This window comes from Rattus rattus, chromosome 2, assembly GCF_011064425.1.
Source record: "Rattus rattus isolate New Zealand chromosome 2, Rrattus_CSIRO_v1, whole genome shotgun sequence".
Classification (NCBI taxonomy): Eukaryota; Metazoa; Chordata; class Mammalia; order Rodentia; family Muridae; genus Rattus; species Rattus rattus.
In genome coordinates, this window is record NC_046155.1 from 174,046,516 (window position 1) to 174,065,837 (window position 19,322).

At 38.4% G+C, this 19,322-nt stretch overlaps 1 protein-coding gene across 1 annotated transcript; it reads right to left on the bottom strand.

The window, feature by feature from the left end:
• Positions 1–726: 726 nt before the first annotated feature.
• C2H19orf18 (chromosome 2 C19orf18 homolog) lies at positions 727–8,246 on the bottom strand. The gene is made up of 5 exons (XM_032895196.1): positions 8,172–8,246; positions 6,484–6,517; positions 5,641–5,740; positions 2,684–2,832; positions 727–1,397 (listed from the first exon to the last, which is right to left on the bottom strand). Exons 1-5 carry the CDS (start codon positions 8,244–8,246, stop codon positions 1,246–1,248), a joined length of 510 nt encoding a protein of 169 aa, XP_032751087.1. The 3' UTR covers positions 727–1,245.
• Between the last annotated feature and the right edge of the window lie 11,076 nt (positions 8,247–19,322).

Sequence of the window (19,322 nt, forward strand, 5' to 3'; positions counted from 1 at the left end):
ATTGGCTGGAACTTACACCCAGGCAGCCCCTCCATTCCTCATCTGCAGCTCCCTAGAATCCCTAATCTACTTTGTAACTATAGACTTTGCCTTTTATAGGTGTTTCATATAAGCAAATCTCAGGTAGGTGTAAGGTTTCTTACATGCAGTAGAATGGTTTCATTATGACCACACATATGTGAAATATATATCATTAGTTCATTCATTAAATTGCTGAGATATAATCCACTGTATGGATAAGTCAGTTTGTTCATATGTTTATCAGTTAATGAAACAACAGTTCTCTGTATAATGCAAGCTGACCTCATACTCATAATTTTATTGTGACCACCTCTCAAGTGCTGAGACTATAGGCATTGTCCCTCATTCCTGGCCATACTATACTGTTATAAACATGCAAGTTTTTGTATAGATATGTATATCTAGAAGTAGATATGCTACATCATGTAGTAACTTCATGTTTACCTTTCTAGGAATGACCAGACTGTTTTTCAAAGCAATTGTACTGAGGATGGTAATGAATGGGAAGTGCAGTCAATGCACTTAAAAACTAAGATTGGTTTTTTAGGGGGTGTGTGGTGTGACATTTTGTTATTTGATTCTCCAACATGAACTTTGTCCATGATGGTATTGTGTTGAAAGGTCAAAAGACTGAACAGTTTATCTCTTCCATCTTCCTATAGCTATTGGCTACTCAAGCTTACTGCATATATGAACTCGTTTTATACTCCACCCCTGCAGGTCAAGTTCCCTCATCAGAGCTGAGGACCAACAGAAATGGCCACCTCTTAATCTAGTCCTATATTCATTATGATATCCTCAGTGTCTTCATGTATAAAATGGAGATTAAGTGACCAGATCTGATAGAAACATCACTTAGAAAGTTTTATTTAATGAAAATATTTTGCTATCACATTCAGGAAGACCCCTTCCCCCCAAAAAAGGATTAAGCAATCTTTCTAGTCTGGAGGCAGAGAACAAAATCCTCACAGCCTGTCTTTCTTTGTTAAAGAACTTGGGCTGTTTTCTATATTCCACTTAAATTATTCATGGACTATCATGGCTAAAAAGCAAGAGTTTTGGTATCATATGAATTTATTTTCCACTATATGCTGCTCACGTTTCTTTCTGTAGAACATTCTTGGACAAGGTTCTTTAGAAGTCCTGTTCGTGTTCTCAGTTTTCTGTTATCTCTGCAGTTTTATCTCCATATTGTCTAGCACATGGTACACCTTTCTTTTGTTTTCACAGATTTCCTGAGCTTCCATCTTTATCCAATTTTTCATGCGTCTCTACTTTTTCAATACAACTGAAATTCTCTGATGTGTTTCCCTTCAATATATTTTGCTCTCCCTTCATTTTCTTCTTAATGTTTTCCATTATTTTTGTTTTAATAACTAAAACATAGAAAGTATATTACTGAGATTAGAGTAAATGAAGGTTTGAAATGAAGACAAAGGGGTAAGGGGGAAATTAGAAAACAAATAAAGGTATTTTAAGAGAATATGAAATGTTACTTATTAGGATGGTAATTTTTTCACATTTTTATTTGAATTTTTTATTTATATTCCAAATGTTATTCCATTTCCTGGTTTCCTGTCCATAAGCCCCCTAACCCAACCCCTCTCCCCCTTCTTCTATGAGGGTGTTACCCTTCCCCAACCACTCCCCTTTCCCACCCTGACATTCCCCTACACTGGAGGGTTCCAGCCTTGGCAGAACCAAGGGCTTCTCCTCCCATTGGTGCCCAACAAGGAGGATGGTAATCATATATATATATATATATATATATATATATATATATATATATATATATTCTGTTTGATTTTGGAACAAGATCTTACTATACATTCCAGGCTGGCCCTGAATTTACCATCTACCTGTTATCACTACCCAAGTCCTGTGATTTGAGATGTGAGCCATCACCTTCAGCTAAAATTTGAATTTTAAAACGATTACATTCTGTGTTCAAGCCTTTCAATTACCCAATAATAATCCAATGTAATGAAAAAGGCATTGAAATATATTTTTTACAGGTTATAAAGGTCCAACATCAGTAGGCATCAATCATTACTTCTCTTAGCATCTGTCTTTTTCTAGTTAGGCACATCTAGTATTGTTTAAAAGGAACCAAACAAAGGATGTCATTGCGTTTGGACCAAACACTGAACATTACATGTTGTTTTAGAACATATGACCAAACAACATGAAAGTTTTATAAAATCAAGCTTCTGAAGAATTTATGGCATCCTCTCTTCACAAATAAAGATAGATTTCTCTTACATGTTTGTGTCTCACATAGGGTCCTTCCATTGGGAGAAATGATCTCTGTTATATAGACCTAGAACCCATTTCTGCACCATCCTGAAGCAAATCAGAGTGTCTGCATGTAGATGTTCTAAATGCAGGAATAATGCACCAATAGTGGTTATATTCAAGGTAAAGTTCCATTCAAAACAAAATTTGTTTCCCAAACTCTGCCTTAGATTCTTGGAATTTCCCACAGTGGGAATCAAGCAACAAGACAGCTTCCCATTGACCCTTGGGATTTGGTGAGAATGGTTCATTTCTATATGAACATCCTCCTTTCTTAACTCAGATTCTATTTGATCCTACTTAAGTTTTCTTTGGAGACGATCAATCAAATCACATTGATTGCCTTGGATGGGATAGGATAAAGCACCTGAGCCAATGAATTTTCCCAGCTCCTCATTCTCTGGATCCAGCTGAGAAGACTCATCTTCAGAAGAATCTTTCTCTTCTAAAAGTGGAATCTCGACATTTTCATACAACATTGCAAGCTGCTGTTTTTCCTCAGCTTTTGCCAGTCGACTGGAGAAAGATAGAAAGGTATGTAAAGGCAGTTTTTTTTAACAGTCAATCATCCTGTCTTCACACTGCAGCTTTTAAAGTTGCATTTGTATTTATATGGGTGGGGTTGGAAGAAGGCTACAAAGAAAACGGAGGTAAACATCAGACTCTCTGGATCTGGAGTTACAAGTAGTTGTGAGCTACCTGACATGGAATGCTCTTAACCTCCAATTCATCACTACAGCCAAGATAATGAAATATTTTGACTCAAGAGAAATTGCTCATATATGCTGGTAGGTAGAAAACAGAGAAAGAAATACACATTTATGTGAAACTTGAAATTTCTGATTTGGCCTAGCTCCCAGCTGATCCATATCAACAAATGCTCTTATAATTTCAAACCTCATAACTAAAGCAATACTGGGTGTGAAATACATTTATATATATATGTATGTGTGTATGTGTGTGTGTGTGTATAATCATACTTATGTACCTAGTTCTATGTTACTTGAGTAATAAAGAATGCTTTGATTATATATATTTTGAATACAAAATTCAAGGTACAACAAAAGCCATTATCAAAATGATACAAAATAAAAAGCAATGCCAAGAAAGCCACAATAAATAAAATGTCAAGATTTTAAATAAATATAGGAAGTTACTGATTATTCCTTTTACAGAGCCTCTAATACCCTGGCTTATCCCAGCATGGCTCCTGTATTTAACTGGGGCTGAGGACACAGCTTGGTCAGCAAAAATGTTTATCTCACAACCCTGAGGACTTGAGTTCAATCCTCAGCATTCATGTAAAACGTCAGGTGTGGTGGTACACACATGTAAGGAGGAGACAGGCAGATTCCTGTAGCTCATTGCCACATATCTAACCTAAGTGGTGAGTTCTAAATCCCAGAGAGAGATCCTGTCTCAAAAACCAAGGTAAACAGCACCTGAGAAATGATGCCAGAAGTGGTCGTTGGCCTTTGGCCACACACAGCAAGCAACATGCCCACTCATACACAGAAAGATGCTATTATTTTATAAACTGTGGCTATTTGGCTATTGATATTTTATAACACTAAGTTAAGATATTGTTCATCCTGATAGTGAGTTTTTAAACACTCCCTTAAGGTTTGCACTTGAGGTTGTGTCTCCCCTTTGTCAGTCCAGTTCTAAAAGTGGATCTGTGAATTAATTAGATCTTTCTGTGCAATGTGGAAATGGATGACAGTGTTTTACTTTCTCCTGGCATACTTATTTACCTAGTTCTATGTTACTTGAGTAATAAAGAATGCTTTGATGATTAGCTTAATTGTAAAGAGCAGTGATAGAGGAAAAGCAGGAGGACTGAACATCCTAGACCAGTGGTTCTTAACCTCAGTGCCTAGAACCTGTAATACAGTTCCTTATGTTGAGGTGACACCTAATCATAAAATTATTTTCATTGTTACTTCATAACTGTAATTTTGATACTTTTATGAATCATAATAGAAATATCGGATATTAAGGATATCTGATATACAGCCCCAATGAAAGGGTCATTTGACCCTAAGAGGGTTTCTACCCATAGATTAAGAACCTTTGTCCTAGACACATGCTGTGAGATGGCGAATTTTTTCCATTAAATATAGTAGAGATGTAGATTCAGAGTGACACACTGGTTCCAGAAGCAAATTTTAAGAGAATTAAAAAAAATACACAGAAATAAAGATAACTATTTTAATTAAATATTTTTTTTTTTTTTTTTTGGTTTTTTTTTTTTTTTTTTCGGAGCTGGGGACCGAACCCAGGGCCTTGCGCTTCCTAGGCAAGTGCTCTACCACTGAGCTAAATCCAACCCCATAATTAAATATTTTCAAGTGTTGATATGAACACACACAGTCCACAATAAGTCAAATACCCAATACCCTATACTCAGCATCTTGGTGTATAGGTATATTCCCAGCTTAAGGCACCGACAGAATAATGATAAGTTCTAGTCTAGCATGGGCTAAAAAACTCCTTTCCATTAGTTAAGTCTTATAAATGTCTTCACTTGCCATACTCAGGTTGACATCAACTTTAAAAGAAGTCTGTACTTTCCTTGGCTATTTTTGAAGGATGTAATAGAATCCTAGACTGGTTCAGAGCCATAGAATGTGGTCCAAGTATGATGCCACTTTGGCTTAATAATTTCAAAATGACCATGTCATATTTTGAAAGCTCCACACAATGTGATCAAAGCATGTTGTGTGAAATTCTCAAAGTACAAATATATATATATATATATATACATATATATATATGTACAAAGTACAAAGGAAAACATATATATGACCTGGGGGGCAACATTTAGAATGTAAATAAATCAAATAATTAGTTAAAAATAAGAGCTTTACCCCAATATCTACATTCTAAACATCAGGAGGCAAAGTGATTGTCACACAAGTCTGTGGACCTGAGTTAAATCCCAAGGACCCACATAAAAGGCCAGATGTATTGGTACAAACTTATAACCCCAACACTGGGAAGGTTCTGGCATTTCAATTCCACTAAATTTTAATCTAGTCTGGTTTCCTCCTCCCCCTCCTCCTCCTCTCTTTCCCCCTCCTCCTCCTCTTTTTCTTCTTTGTTCTCCTCCTCCCCATCCTCTTCTTTCTTCTCTGGCATGACCAACAATCCATATTTTGGCAAACCCTGGTCTGAAAATGTATAATGACCACAATTATTTAGTAATTAGAAAACAATGTCACCATCATCACCATTATCATTATCATCTTTTGAAACAACACAATTTCCTTGTGTACCTGCCACCTTCTTAAGAATGAATGAGGTTATTTGTTATATACTTACTGTATCACATAGGAGATCATGAGCCCACATAACAGGGCAACGACAAAGGCTATACTTGAAACTGAAATTACATGAACAAGACCAGGTCTATGTAGACTTACTGTGACAAAATAGAAAAAAGTTTGTTAGAAAAAATGAACCAAACACTAAATTGGTAATACTCTTACAAATGACATCCTTAATTTTACAAAGGTTACAGACATCCAATTTAGGGATGAGACCTAGTTGTAGTTGTAGGTTTCTATGTTAGTCCTCATCTATAATTAGAAGCTTTTATGATGAGGATTGAGTGATGCTCTGATCTATGGATATAGAAGTATGTTATTTTATTGCTGTTAGTTTAGCAGAATAATAGTAGTAGGTTTTTCCTCTAGGAGCCATGACCTATGGAGTCTCAAGTCCTTGGCCATGTTAGCAGTGTCAGCTATGGGCTCCATGCCATGGCGTGGGACTTAAATCCAAATTTAAAAAATTAGTTGGTTCGTTTATAACATTTGTGCCATTACTGCACTAATATATCTTGCAGGTAGGCTGCTGTTGATAGTAGTATTGTAGTTGTTGTAGCTGGGTGATTAAGTATTGTAGTTGTTGTAGCTGGGTGATTAAGTATTATAGTTGTTGTAGCTGGGTGAGACTAATGATTAAGTAGAAGAGGAGGCAGAAAGAGTGTAAGAGGCAGAGGTGACGAGTGACTCCACGGAAGCAAGCTTTTTCCAGACACAATAGAGTTGATGTACATATGAACTCATAGAAGCGGTGAAAGGTTTCACAAGACCTGTCCAAATTCAAATCGGGAAAAATCTAGGAAATAAGAAGAGGAAGTAAGTGAGCACAAAGTCTTACCCCTTTCCTCAAAGTTATTTGCAATTGATACCTGCTGGGAGAAGGAAAGTCAGTTCTCTCTAATAGAATGTCACTGTGCATAACAACCACACTCTGAAATAGGCTCCTAAACCAGGAGAAGCTGGCTAACACAAGAGGTACTCCATGGGGTTTTTATGTGCTTTTGGCTTTGTTTGGGTAGTTTTTGGTCTTATCTGGTTTGGTTTGGTTTTTGTTATGGTTACCTTTGATTTTCAGTCTTTGGAGGCTTGAGAGTTTTTATTATTATTATTATTTGTTTAGAAAGAAAAAACATGAAGGAGGGAGGTTGGGAGGATCTAAGAGAAGTTTGGGAGGAAAAATTTGATCAAAATATATTGCATACATTTTAAAATAAAAATTAACTTTTAAAAAACTCTAAGGCTAAATTTTTATATCAGGTTTGCAGTTGAAGATGTAATCTCTCCCCCTTTCTTCACCTCTCTTTCTTCTCTCTTTCTTCTCTCTCTCTCTCTCTCTCTCTCTCTCTCTCTCTCTCTCTCTCTCTCTCCTGCCCTGTCATGCTTCCCCTGCTCTTATAGACTCTCCCTTTAAAGCTTGAATTCAAAATAAATATTCCTCCTTAGGTTGATTTTGGTCATGGTATTGTATCACAGAAACAGAAAAGTAATATACATGGTGAAGGAAGATAAGAGTACTCTTCAAGATGCTGATACTTTTTACCATACCTCCACTAAGGAAAGGTCCCTCAATATTGCTGACTTAATTGGAGGGTCTGTCCTGCTAAGTTAACCTGGCCAGGGTTCAGTCTTTTAAATCTGAGAAACAGCTGGAGAAGGGAGAGAAGGGAGTCAAGGAATAAACATCCTTTTTTCCCTCATCTTCCTTTGCTTGCTTTCTTTCTTTCTTTCTTTCTTTCTTTCTTTCTTTCTTTCTTTCTTTCTTTCTTTCTTTCTTTCTTTCTTCTTTCTTCTTTCTTCCTTTCTTTCTTTCTGCCTTTTTTCCTTCTTCCTGCCTCTTCCTTCTTCTCCTTCCTTCCTTCCCTCCCTCCTTCCTTCCTTCCTTCTCCTCCTCCTCCTCTTTTAAATATATATCAGTTTTAAAGAGGAAAAAATACTGCCAGGCATTCTAGAACACACTTTTAATTTCAGCACTAGTAGGCAGAGACACAGGGATCTCTGTGAGTTCAGAGCCAGCTTAGGCTACATAGTGAGATGCTGCTTCAAAAATATTAGCTTGGAACTGCCCATCCCATATGAGCAGGATCAATTTTAAGGCTAGAGCAATGGCTTATCAGGTAAAGGCTGTTGTCACAAACCCAACGATCTGAGTTTAATTCCCAGGACCTACAGAGTGAAGGAGAAAACCAAGTCATGAAAGGTGCTCTGATGTCCATCCATTCACAGGCACCATAGACACAGAGACATAGGCTCATTTTAATTCATTAATAATGCTCAGTTTTAATAATTTTTCAATTTCACTTCTGCAAACCCCAGACGTCCTACATTTGGTCACCTCCTATCTAAGTCCTCATTCTTACACTAAGGATGTACTATTCACTAACCTGTAGATTTGCTGACCCATAGCAACCTGTAATCTGTAGATAAACTGACTCCTTGTCCACTTGACACCTACTGTAATGGTCTTAAGTTGTAAGATGTTGTGATAAAAGGAAACTACAGGGCAATTCATGGTACAATCCCAGATACCTTCATTCCAAGAATTAGATCTGGGGCTTGGATCTGCTGTGAACATATGAATGGTCTCTGAAGGATTAAGTTCATCACTTTTCTCTGTTGATGAAATTTAAAATACAAAAAAAAGAATTATTTTTTGCACAGATCAACAAAAGCAATTGGTAAAGTACATATATTGGAAAGGGACCTATAAGCCCTGAACACTTAAGGACACTGACTTTTATGACACATGTGACTCTCATTTCTGGTGCCAATAGAACTGAGCAATAGCCCTGATCACTTTGATATTCAGACCTCAGAAGAAACAGTCAACCAAGCCTATGACAGCAATAAGAGTACAAAGAATGTGCTAACTACTTATGTGCATGTGGGAAATAGGGTCCACTCGGTGGTCCTGCCAAGCTTTCCATATACCTTCAACTGTTCACAATGAAACACTACAGGGGAGAAAAGAACATGGGCTACTGATAGTTTAGTTACAATATGAACTGAAAACTGGCTACTAGCCTGGGCTGGAGGTAAAGGTGACAGACCTTCATCCTGTCTTCAGCACACACCTTTAATCCCCACACTAAGGAGGCAGAGGTAGGCATAACTCTGTGAGTTCAAGACCAGCTTGGTCTACAGAGTGAGTTCTCAGACCAGTCAAGACTCCATAGTGAGACCTTGTCTCAACAAACAAACAAACAAAACCCCAAAAAACAAAAACAAACAAACAAACAAACAAAAAAAACAAACCCAAAACACAAACAAAACAAAAAACCCCAAAAACAAAAAAACAAAAAGAAACCCCAAAACCAAAAAAACCCCCAAACCCTAAGATAAATTAAAGAAAAGGTATACATTATTTGTACTTCAATGTTCTTGATTTAAAAAAAGTCAAAGCTTTTGTTAGAAAAAGGACTTCAGTGACATCCCACTGAGACCACTCTTCCATTTTTAATTTTTTATTAGATGTATTTCTTTACTTACATTTCAAATGGTATTCCCTTTCCTAGTTTCCTGTCCATAAGCCCACATCTCCACCCCCTCCATCACATGGGTGTTCTCCTTATCCACCTTGCTTTCTGCCTCCTGCCCTGACATTCCCCTGCACTTGGGGGTCCAACCTTGGCAGGACCAAGGGCTTTCCCTTCCACTGGTGCCCCAACAAGGCTATTCTCTGCTACATATGTAGTGAAGTCCTGGGTCAGTCCATGTATAATCTTGTGTTAGTGGTTTAGTCCCTGGAAGCTCTGGTTGGTTGGCATTGTTGTTCTTATGGTGTTACAAGCCTCTTCAGCTCCTTCAATCCTTCCTTTAATTCCCCCAAAGGTGGTCCTGTTCTTGTTCAGTGATTTGCTGCTAGCATTGACCTATGTATTGGACATGCTCTGGATGTGTCTCTCAGGAGACATCTATATCTGGTCCCTTTCAGCATACACTTTTTAGCTTCATCAATCTTATCTAGTTTTGGTAGCTGTATATATATGGGCCACATGTGGCTCAAGCTCTGAATGGCCCTTCCTTCAGTTGCTGCTCTAAACTTTGCTTCTGTATCTCTTCCTATGGATGATTTTTTTCCCCTTTCAAGAAGGAGTGGGAACATCTGCATTTTGGTCATCCTTCTTCTTGAACTTCCTTGGGTCTGTGGATTGTATCTTGGGTAATTCGAACTTTTTGGCTAATATCCACTTATCAATGAGTGCATACCAAGTGTGTTTTTGTGTGATTGGGTAACCTCACTCAGGATGATATTTTCTAGTTCATTCCATTTGCCTATGAATTTCATGAAGTCATTGTTTTTGATAGCTGAGTACTCCATTGTGTAGATGTACCACATTTTTTTTGAATCCATTCCTCTGTTGAAGGGCATCGGTTCTTTCCAGTTTCTGGCTACTATAAATAAGGCTGCTATGAACATAGTGGAGCATGTGTCTTTGTTGTATGTTGGAGCATCTTTTAGGTATATGCCTAGGACAGGTATAGCTGGGTCTTCAGGTAGTGGAATGTTCAATTTTCTGAGGAACCTCCAGACTGATTTCCAGAGTGGTTGTACCAGTTTGCAATCCCACCAACAATGGAGGAGTGTTCCTCTTTCTCCACATCCTCTCCAACATTTGCTGTTCCCTGAGTTTTTCATCTTAGCCATTTTGACTGGTGTGAGAGGAATCTCAGGGCTGTTTAGATTTGCATTTCCCTGATGACTAAGGATGGTAAACATTTCTTTAGGTGCTTTTTGGCCATTCGATATTTCTCAGCTGAAAATGTTTTGTTTAGCTCTGTACTCCATTTTTTAATGGGGATATTTGGTTCTCTGGAGTCTAACTTTTTGAGTTCTTTGTATATTTTGGACATCAGCCCTCTATTGCTTGTAGGATTGGTAAAGATCTTTTCCCAATCTGTTGGTTGTTGTTTTGTCCTAATGAAAGTGTCTTTTGCCTTACAGAAGCTTTGCAGTTTTATGAGGTCCCATTTGCAAATTCTTGATGTAGAGCATAGTCCATTGGTGCTTTGTTCAGGATATTTTCCCCAGTGCTCATGTGTTCGAAACTCTTCCCCACTCTTTCTTCTATTAGTTTGAGTGTATTTGATTTGATGTGGAGGTCCTTTAACCACTTGGACTTAAGCTTTGTACATGGTAATAAGACTGGATCAATTTGCATTCTTCTACATGCTGACCTTCAGTTGAACCAGCACCATTTGTTGGAAATGCTATCTTTTGTTCCATTGGATGGTTTTAGCTCCTCTGTCAAAGAAAGATCAAATGACCATAGGTGTGTGGGTTCATTTCTGGGTCTTCAATTCTATTCCACTGATCTATCTGCCTGTCTTTGTACTAATACCATACAGTTTTTATAACTATTGCTCTGTAATACTGCTTGAAGTCAGGGATGGTGATTCCGCCCAGAAGTTCTTTTATTCTTGAGGATAGTTTTTGATATCCTGCGTTTTTTGTTATTCCAAATGAATTCTTTCTATCTCTATAAAGAATTGAGCAGGAATTTTGATGGTAATTACATTGGATCTGTACATTGCTTTTGACAAAACGGCCATTTTTACTATATTAGTCCTGCTAATCCATGAACATGGGAAATCTTTCCATCTTCTGAGTTCTTCCTCAATTTCTTTCTTCAGAGGCTTGGAGTTCTTGTCATACAGATCTTTCACTTGCTTGGTGAAAGTCACACCACGATATTTTATATTATTTGGGACTTTTGTGAAGGATGTCATTTCCCTAATTTCTTTCTCATCTCCCATTGTTATAACTGGCTGATAACATTAGCTGTGAGCTTTCACTTTCTCTTCCCTATGCTGCACAAAGAATTTTAGGCAGCCTAATCACATGGAAGCAGTATGTGTTGGAAGCCCCTAAAAGGGAGAGTCATGCTTTATCTGGATGGGCTGGGAGGCTATGTTTTCAGAACTGCACCATATTCCATAACTTACTGTGTTGGTTTGAATAAGAATGGTCCCCCATAGGTTCATATATTTGAATCCTTGGTTCCCTAATTGCTGGACTGTTTGGGACACATTTTGAAGTGTGTAGCCTTGTTGGAAAAAGTATGTCACTTTCTTAAAAGAGTGAACTTTGTTGTTCTGGACCTAGTCTCTCTCTGACTGAAATTTGCAGATTAGATATGAGCTCCCAGCTACTATTTCACCATGTTTCCATATCTATAGACACACTCCATGCTCTGCTGATGACTCTGAAACTGTAAGCAAGCCCCCAATTAAATGCTTTTATAAGTTGCCTTGGTCATGGTGTCTCCCCCCCTCAGCAATAGAAGAGTAATAATAAGCCACTCACCTAATGAATCTTTTACCCTGAGGGGCAGTTTGTCTCAGCACCTCCATCTTGAATGTATCTCCTCACTTCTCCCTCTTCAAAAAAATCTATTGAAATTGTTTATATACCTTAAAAACATTTTTATTTCATATACTTATTTCTTTTTGTGCATGTACTGTGTGTGTGTGTGTGTGTGTGTGTGTGTGTGTGTGTGTGTGTGTGTATTCTGTGAAATGCATGTGGAAGTCAGAGGTCACTTTGATGGAGCCCATTCTTTTTTTTCTATCATGTGGGTCCAGGGGAATCAAACTTGGGGTGTCAGATTTGGCAGGGAACATCTCATCTCTTCAGAGCCTTCTCATGAGCCCTGTTTTTATATTTCTAAGAGTCACCCTCTTGGAATTTACAGTCATTACCAGCTTACAAAAATACTGTCAGCCTTGGTAGTATAGTTTAGGAGGTTGAGGCAAAAGGGTTGTAAATTCAAGACCAGCTTGGGCAATTTAGTGAGTGGGACTCTATTGAGCCATAATAGGAAGACAATGAAATTATGGGACATAAAAGGGAAAGGAAGTCTGCACCCTGGCTTCCGAATAAGCCTATGGCCAGCAGAGAAGATATCCAGTACAATTAGCATTTGTTGTAAAGGCTACCGATACAGCATTAACATTCTTTCATATATACATATTTCATGTTAAATAACAATGACCTGGGCTTACAGCCTGAATGTACATACTGTTCAGAAGAGCTTTTATTTTGGTTTACAGTAAATATTTCCTACCTTCCTGTAACCCTGTAGCCTTCTCATTTGTAATACTGTGAGGTCTCCCTCACAAATTCCCAATGATAAGATAGTAATTTCCAATACTACCAAAATTCTACATCTGACTGTTGTAAGAATCATTGAGCAACACCTGTCCCTGGAGGTATCTGTACCACATTTGGGAATGTTTTTACTTTCTTCTGAGCATCTCTCTTTCTCCTAAGCCTATATTAAAATACTTTTAATAAAATTTCCACTTTTTTATAACCTGGCTATCCCTGAAATGTTCAGGGATATGCTCACAGCACCAAAGTCTAAATATTGATGTGAACTGAGTCATAGTTCCTAAAACTCTAGAGGAACTCCACAGGTCATGAGAAAGTCAGGGGCAATGTATCTTTCATTTCTTCCCCAACACACTGGCACTATCTTAAAATAGTAAAAATAAGGATGAGGATATAGCTTAGTGGTAGAGCATGTGGTTCAGCATGAACAAGGCTCTGGGGACAAATTTTAGGAGCACACATAAATACAGTTCTTTTTTTTTAATTATTATTCACTTGAGTATTTCTTAGATACATTTCGAGTGTTATTCCCTTTCCCGGTTTCCAGGCAAACATCCCCCTAATCCCTCCCCCTCCCCTTCTTTATGGGTGTTCCCCTCCCCATCCTCCCCCCATTGCTGCCCTGCCCCCAACAATCTATTTCACTGGGGGTTCAGTCTCAGCAGGACCCAGGGCTTCCCCTTCCACTGGTGATCTTACTAGGCTATTCATTGCTACCTATGAGGTTAGAGCCCAGAATCAGTTCGTGTATAGTCTTTGGGTAGTGGCTTAGTCCCTGGAAGCTCTGGTTGCTTGGCATTGTTGTACATATGGGGTCTCAAGCCCCTTCAAGCTCTTCCAGTTCTTTCTCTGATTCCTTCAACAGGGGTCCTATTCTCAGTTCAGTGGTTTGCTGCTGGCATTCGCCTCTGTATTTGCTGTATTCTGGCTGTGTCTCTCAGGAGCGATCTACATCCGGCTCCTGTCGGCCTGCACTTCTTTGCTTCATCCATCTTGTCTAATTGGATGGCTAAATACAGTTCTTAAACATCCTGCCCACTTTCAACCTCATAGCTGAAAAACTTGATCACTGTGATGCTTCAACAGATTTCTCTTATGAGTGAGTGACATATCTTCTCATATAAACAATAGCTAAGAGCTCTAAGAGAACATTCATGACTCTGAGCAATTCTGGTGGAGAACTACTTCCTTCCTCTAACTATAGAACCTATAGCCATCACATACATCGAATATGGAAGAAGAAGGGCTTCTAAGGTCTCATACCAACTGAGGATTTTATTGGAAGTTGATGTTTGTCAAGGGGTATAAACCTTTTGTGTCCTCTGGTAGGTTCCCAAACTTTCATGGGTGACTCCACACCAGGGACTAACTAGACTTAGAGGTTAAAAAATAATTAAAATTAAAAAGGAAGACAGAAAGCTTGGAGGGAGGGTAACAGGAGTACTGTGCTGAGGGAGAGCCACAGAGAGGGGGATGAGTATGAGCAGGATACGTTGTATGTACATATGAAATTTTCAAAGAATAAATACAAGCTTAAAATTTTTTTTCTTTTTTTTTTTTTTTGGGGTGGCTGTATATGTATGGGCCACATGTGGGGCAGGCTCTGAATGGGTGTTCCTTCTGTGTCTGTTTTAATCTTTGCCTCTCTATTCCCTGCCAAGGGGTATTCTTGTTCCCTTTTAAAGAAGGAGTGAAGCATTCACATTTTGATCATCCGTCTTGAGTTTCATTTGTTCTAGGCATCTAGGGTAATTCAAGCATTTGAGCTAATAGCTGCTTATCAATGAGTGCATACCATGTGTGTTTTTCTGTGATTGGGTTACCTCACTCAGGATGATATTTTCCAGTTCCAACCATTTGCCTACGAATTTCATAAAGTCATTGTGTTTGATAGCTGAGTAACATTCCATTGTGTAGATGTACCACATTTTCTGTATCCATTCCTCTGTTGAACGGCATATGGGTTCTTTTCAGCTTCTGACTATTATAAATAAGGCTGCTATGAACATAGTGGAGCACGTGCCTTTTTTTTATGTTGGGGCATCTTTTGGGTATATGCCCAAGAGAGGTATAGCTGGATCCTCAGGCAGTTCAATGTCCAATTTTCTGAGGAACCTCCAGACTGATTTCCAGAATGGTTGTACCAGTCTGCAATCCCACCAAAAATGGAGGAGTGTTCCTCTTTCTCCATATCCTTGGCAGCATCTGCTGTCACCTGAGTTTTTGATCTTAGCCATTCTCACTGGTGTGAGGTAAAATCTCAGGGTTGTTTTGATTTGCATTTCCCTTATGACTAAAGATGTTGAACATTTCTTTAGGTGTTTCTCAGCCATTTGGTATTCCTCAGTTGTGAATTCTTTGTTTAGCTCTGAACCCCATTTTTTAATAGGGTTATTTGTCTCCCTGCGGTCTAACTTTTTGAGTTCTTTGTATATTTTGGATATAAGGCCTCTATCTGTTGTAGGCTGTCTCTTATACACATCTAGATGTGTATAAGAGACAGGGTGATAAGCATGGATTGATCTGCATTCTTCTACATGTTGACCTCCAGTTGAACCAGCACCATTTGCTGAAAATGCTATCTCCATTGGATTATTTTGGCTCCTTTGTCAAAAATCAAGTGACCATAGGTGTGTGGGTTCATTTCTGGGTCTTCAATTCTGTTCTCAATGGGATTTTTTAAATCCAATTTTTGAATTCTTCTTAACACAACATAAAGGATGTATGGTATTCTATTAGTGATTTTTATGTGTGCTCATGCATACGTGTGTGTGTGTGTATGTGTGTGTGTGTGTGTGTGTGTGTATTTGTTTTAGCAAATCACTGGTTAAGTGCAGCAAAGTTTCCACAAAATATGTTTCTTCTTAAAAGGCCTTGTTAACAGCCAGAATACAGCAAACACAGAGGCGTATGCCAGCAGCAAACCACTGAATTGAGAATAGGACCCCCCGATTGAAGGAATCAGAGAAAGAACTGGAAGAGATTGAAGGGGCTCGAGACCCCATATGTACAACAATGCCAAGCAACCAGAGCTTCCAGGGACTAAGCCACTACCTAAAGACTATATACATGGACTGACCCTGGGCTCTGACCTCATAGGGTAGCAATGAATATCCTAGAAAGAGCACCAGTGGAAGGGGAAGCCCTGGGTCCTGCTAAGACTGAACCCCCAGTGAACTAGATTGTTGGGGGGAGGGCGGCAATGGGGGGAGGGTGGGGAGGGGAACACCCATAAGGAAGGGGAGGGGAGAGGGGGATGTTTGCCCGGAAAACGGGAAAGGGAATAACACTGGAAATGTATACAAGAAATACTCAAGTTAATAATAATAGGCCTTGTTAAGAGCCTAAATTTTAACTCAATAGCAGAGTTTTGTAATTTTAAATTTATGATTTCACAAAAGTGTGAATGAAGTTTTACTCATTCTGATGTAACCAGTTTTCTCTTTAAGAAAGAAAATGAAACAGCATTGTTTTCGTAAATGAATTAAATAATCTCAAAGAATGACTCCTTACAATAAACTTGTGACCTTACAGGCATCCTTTTTGTGAGTAAATTCATTCTTTGAAATATTTGTATCTCCTGAAAATCAATAATAATTAGAGGGTACCTTGATTACATGGCTGCTCTGATCATTCAAAGCCCTCTAGGTCTGAGTGATCCTGGAATCTGAACAGGCTCAGCACATACTACCTTTAATCCCTGTGGTTGAAATTCTTAGTACAAAATTCAAAGCAAGAAATATCTAATTGAAGGACAGATAGAGTGACAATCAGAGAAAGGATTTGGGAGAATCGTCATAAATATCATATATGTCCAACTCTCACAAATAGAGCTATTTAAAAGCATAGAGAAAAAAGTCACAATCCAGCTCACTAATTCGGGTCGAGACTGCTGGTCAGATGTTAGTCAGTACAATAGAAATAAGTACAATGCAGTGGAGCCGAGCTTGTTCTGAGTTCATGTGCAGTGCAGATCAACTGTAGATTAGTTGAAGCCAGAGAGCAAGAAGGTGCCAGAAGGTTAGAACAAATTGCCAAGATTTAGTTTAGGCAAGAAGAGCAGATTCATTCAGAAGAGGAAAGCCAGATTGAATCAGTCAAGGGAGAGGAATTTAGACCAGAAAACTGGATTAAACCAGCCAGCCAGAGTTCAGAAAAAGAGCTAAAAAGGGTGAGACAATTACTTTTAGTGAATAAAACTCTAAGGGATTTATTTAATGTAGGATCAATTTTAGGAATGAAAAGAAGATATGTCCAATGCAAAACCACAATAACCACAAATACATTTTATTTTTTGAAACACTTGTTTATTTACCTTTCATGAATGGAGGAAAATTACAATGCTTGCCACTGTGTGACATACAAGATAAATGATGCTATTATATCTTTTTTTTCCTGCTTTATCTTATTGTTTTAGAGATTCATGTTAGTTACATAGTTTCTTTTTTTTTTTCTTTCATTGAATTTTTTTAATTTATATTTCAAAATGTTCCTTTTTCCGGTTTCCTGAGATAAAGCTGTTCATCCTGTCCCCCTTCCTACCCTCCCAACATTGCCCTACACTGGGGATCCCAGCCAGAAGGAACAAGGGCTTCTCCTTCATTGGTGCCTAACAAGGCCATCCTCTGCTACATATGCAGCTGGAGCCATGGGTCATTTCATGTATAGTCTTTGCTAATGGTTTAGTCCCTGGAAGCTTGGTTGGTTGGCATTGTTGTTCTTATGGAATAGCAAGCCCTTCAGCTCTTCCAGTCCTTTCTCTAATTCCTCCAACAGATCCCTTTCTCAGATCAATGGCTTGTTGCTAGCATTTGCCTCTGTTTGATATGCTCTGGTTGTGCTTCTCGGAGACAGTTATATCTGTCTCCTGTCAGCATACACCTCTTAGCTTCATTAATCTTATCTAGTATTGGTGGCTGTATATACATGGGCTATATACAAATATGGGGCAGGCTCTGAATGGCCATTCTTTCAGACTCTACTCTAAACTTTGCCTCCATATCCCCTCCTATGAATATTTTTGTTCCCCCTTTTAAAAAGGACTGAAACATCCACACTTTGGTAGTCCTTCTTCTTGAGCTTAATGTGGTCTGTGGATAATATCTTGGTAATTGAACTTTTGGCTAATATCCACCACTGATAAGTGGTGTATACCATGTGTGTTTTCTGTGATTGGGTTATCACACAAGGATGATATTTTCTAGTTTGCCTATGAATTTTCACCCATTTGCCTAATGAATTTCATGGATTAATTTTTTGATAGCAGAGTAAGTGCTCCACTGTGTGGTAAACATTTCTGTAGTCATTGTCTGTTGGAAGGGCATCTGGTTCTTTCCAGCTTCTGGTTACTATAAATAAAGGCTGCTATGAAATATAGTAGAGCATGTGTCATTGTTATATGTTGGAGCATCTTTTTGGGCATATGCCCAAGAGAGGTATAGTTAGCTGAGTCCTCAGGCAGTGCAATGTCTAATTTTCTGAGGAACCTCCAGACTGATTTTCTGAGTGGTTGTACCAGTCTGCAATCCCACCCAGCAATGGAGGAGTGTTCCTCTTTCCACATCCTCACCAGGATTTGCTGTCACCTGAGTTTTTGATCTTAGCCATTCTGACTGGTGTGAGGTAGAATCTCAGGGGTAGTTTTGATTTGCATGTCCCTGATGACTTGAACATTTTTAGATACTTCTTAGCTATTAGATATTCCTCAGTGCTGAGAATTTTGTTTACGTCTGTACTCAATTTTTTTTTTTTTTAAAATAAGTTTATTTGATTCTCTGGAGTCTAACTTCTTGAGTTCTTGTATATTTTGGATATTAGCCCCTATTGGAGGACTAAAGATCTTTGCCCAATCTGTTGGTTGCTGTTTTGACCCAATGACAGTATCCTTTGCCTTTAGAGAAACTTTTGCAGTTTTATGAGGTCCCATTTTTATTCTTCTTTTATCTTCGAGCATGAGCCACTGATGTTTTGTTCTTGGAAATTTTTCCCAGTTCTCATGTGATCAAGGCTCTTCCCTGACATTTTCTTCTATTAGTTGGGTGTATCTGGTTTGATGTGAGGTCCTTGATTCACTTGGACTTATGCTTTGTGCAGGATGGTAAGAATGGATAGATTTGCTCTCTTCTGCATGCTGACCTTTAGTTGAACCAGCACCATTTGTTGAAAATGCTTTTTTTTTTTCCATTGGATGGTTTCAACAACTTCATCAAAGATCAATTGACCATAGGTATGTGGGGTTCATTTCTGGGTCTTCAATTCTATTCCACTGATCTACCTGCCTGTCTCGTGCCAATATCATACAGTTTTATCACTATTGCTCTGTAATCCCGCTTGAGATGGGGGATGCTATTCCTCAGTTTTTTTACTTTAGGAGGACAGTTTTCACTATCCTGAGTTTTTGTTATTCCAAATGAATTTGTAAATTGTTCTTTTTTTTAACTCTGTGAAGAATTGAGTTGCAATTTTGATAGGGATTGCATTGAATCTGTAGATTGCTTGGGAAATAATCCTGCCAATCCACAAGTATGTGAGGTCTTTGCATCTTCTGAGATCTTCTTCAATTTATT

Coding starts and splice junctions, on each gene's coding strand:
- C2H19orf18 (XM_032895196.1), bottom strand. CDS start 8,246: ATGAACTTAATCCTTCAGAGACCATTCATATGTTCACAGCAGATCCAA. Junction 6,518..8,171: donor ATCTAATTCTTGGAATGAAG/GTATCTGGGATT, acceptor TCCTTCTCCCAG/CAGGTATCAATTGCAAATAA. Junction 2,833..5,640: donor ATGATCTCCTATGTGATACA/GTAAGTATATAA, acceptor ATCTTTCTCCAG/TCGACTGGCAAAAGCTGAGG.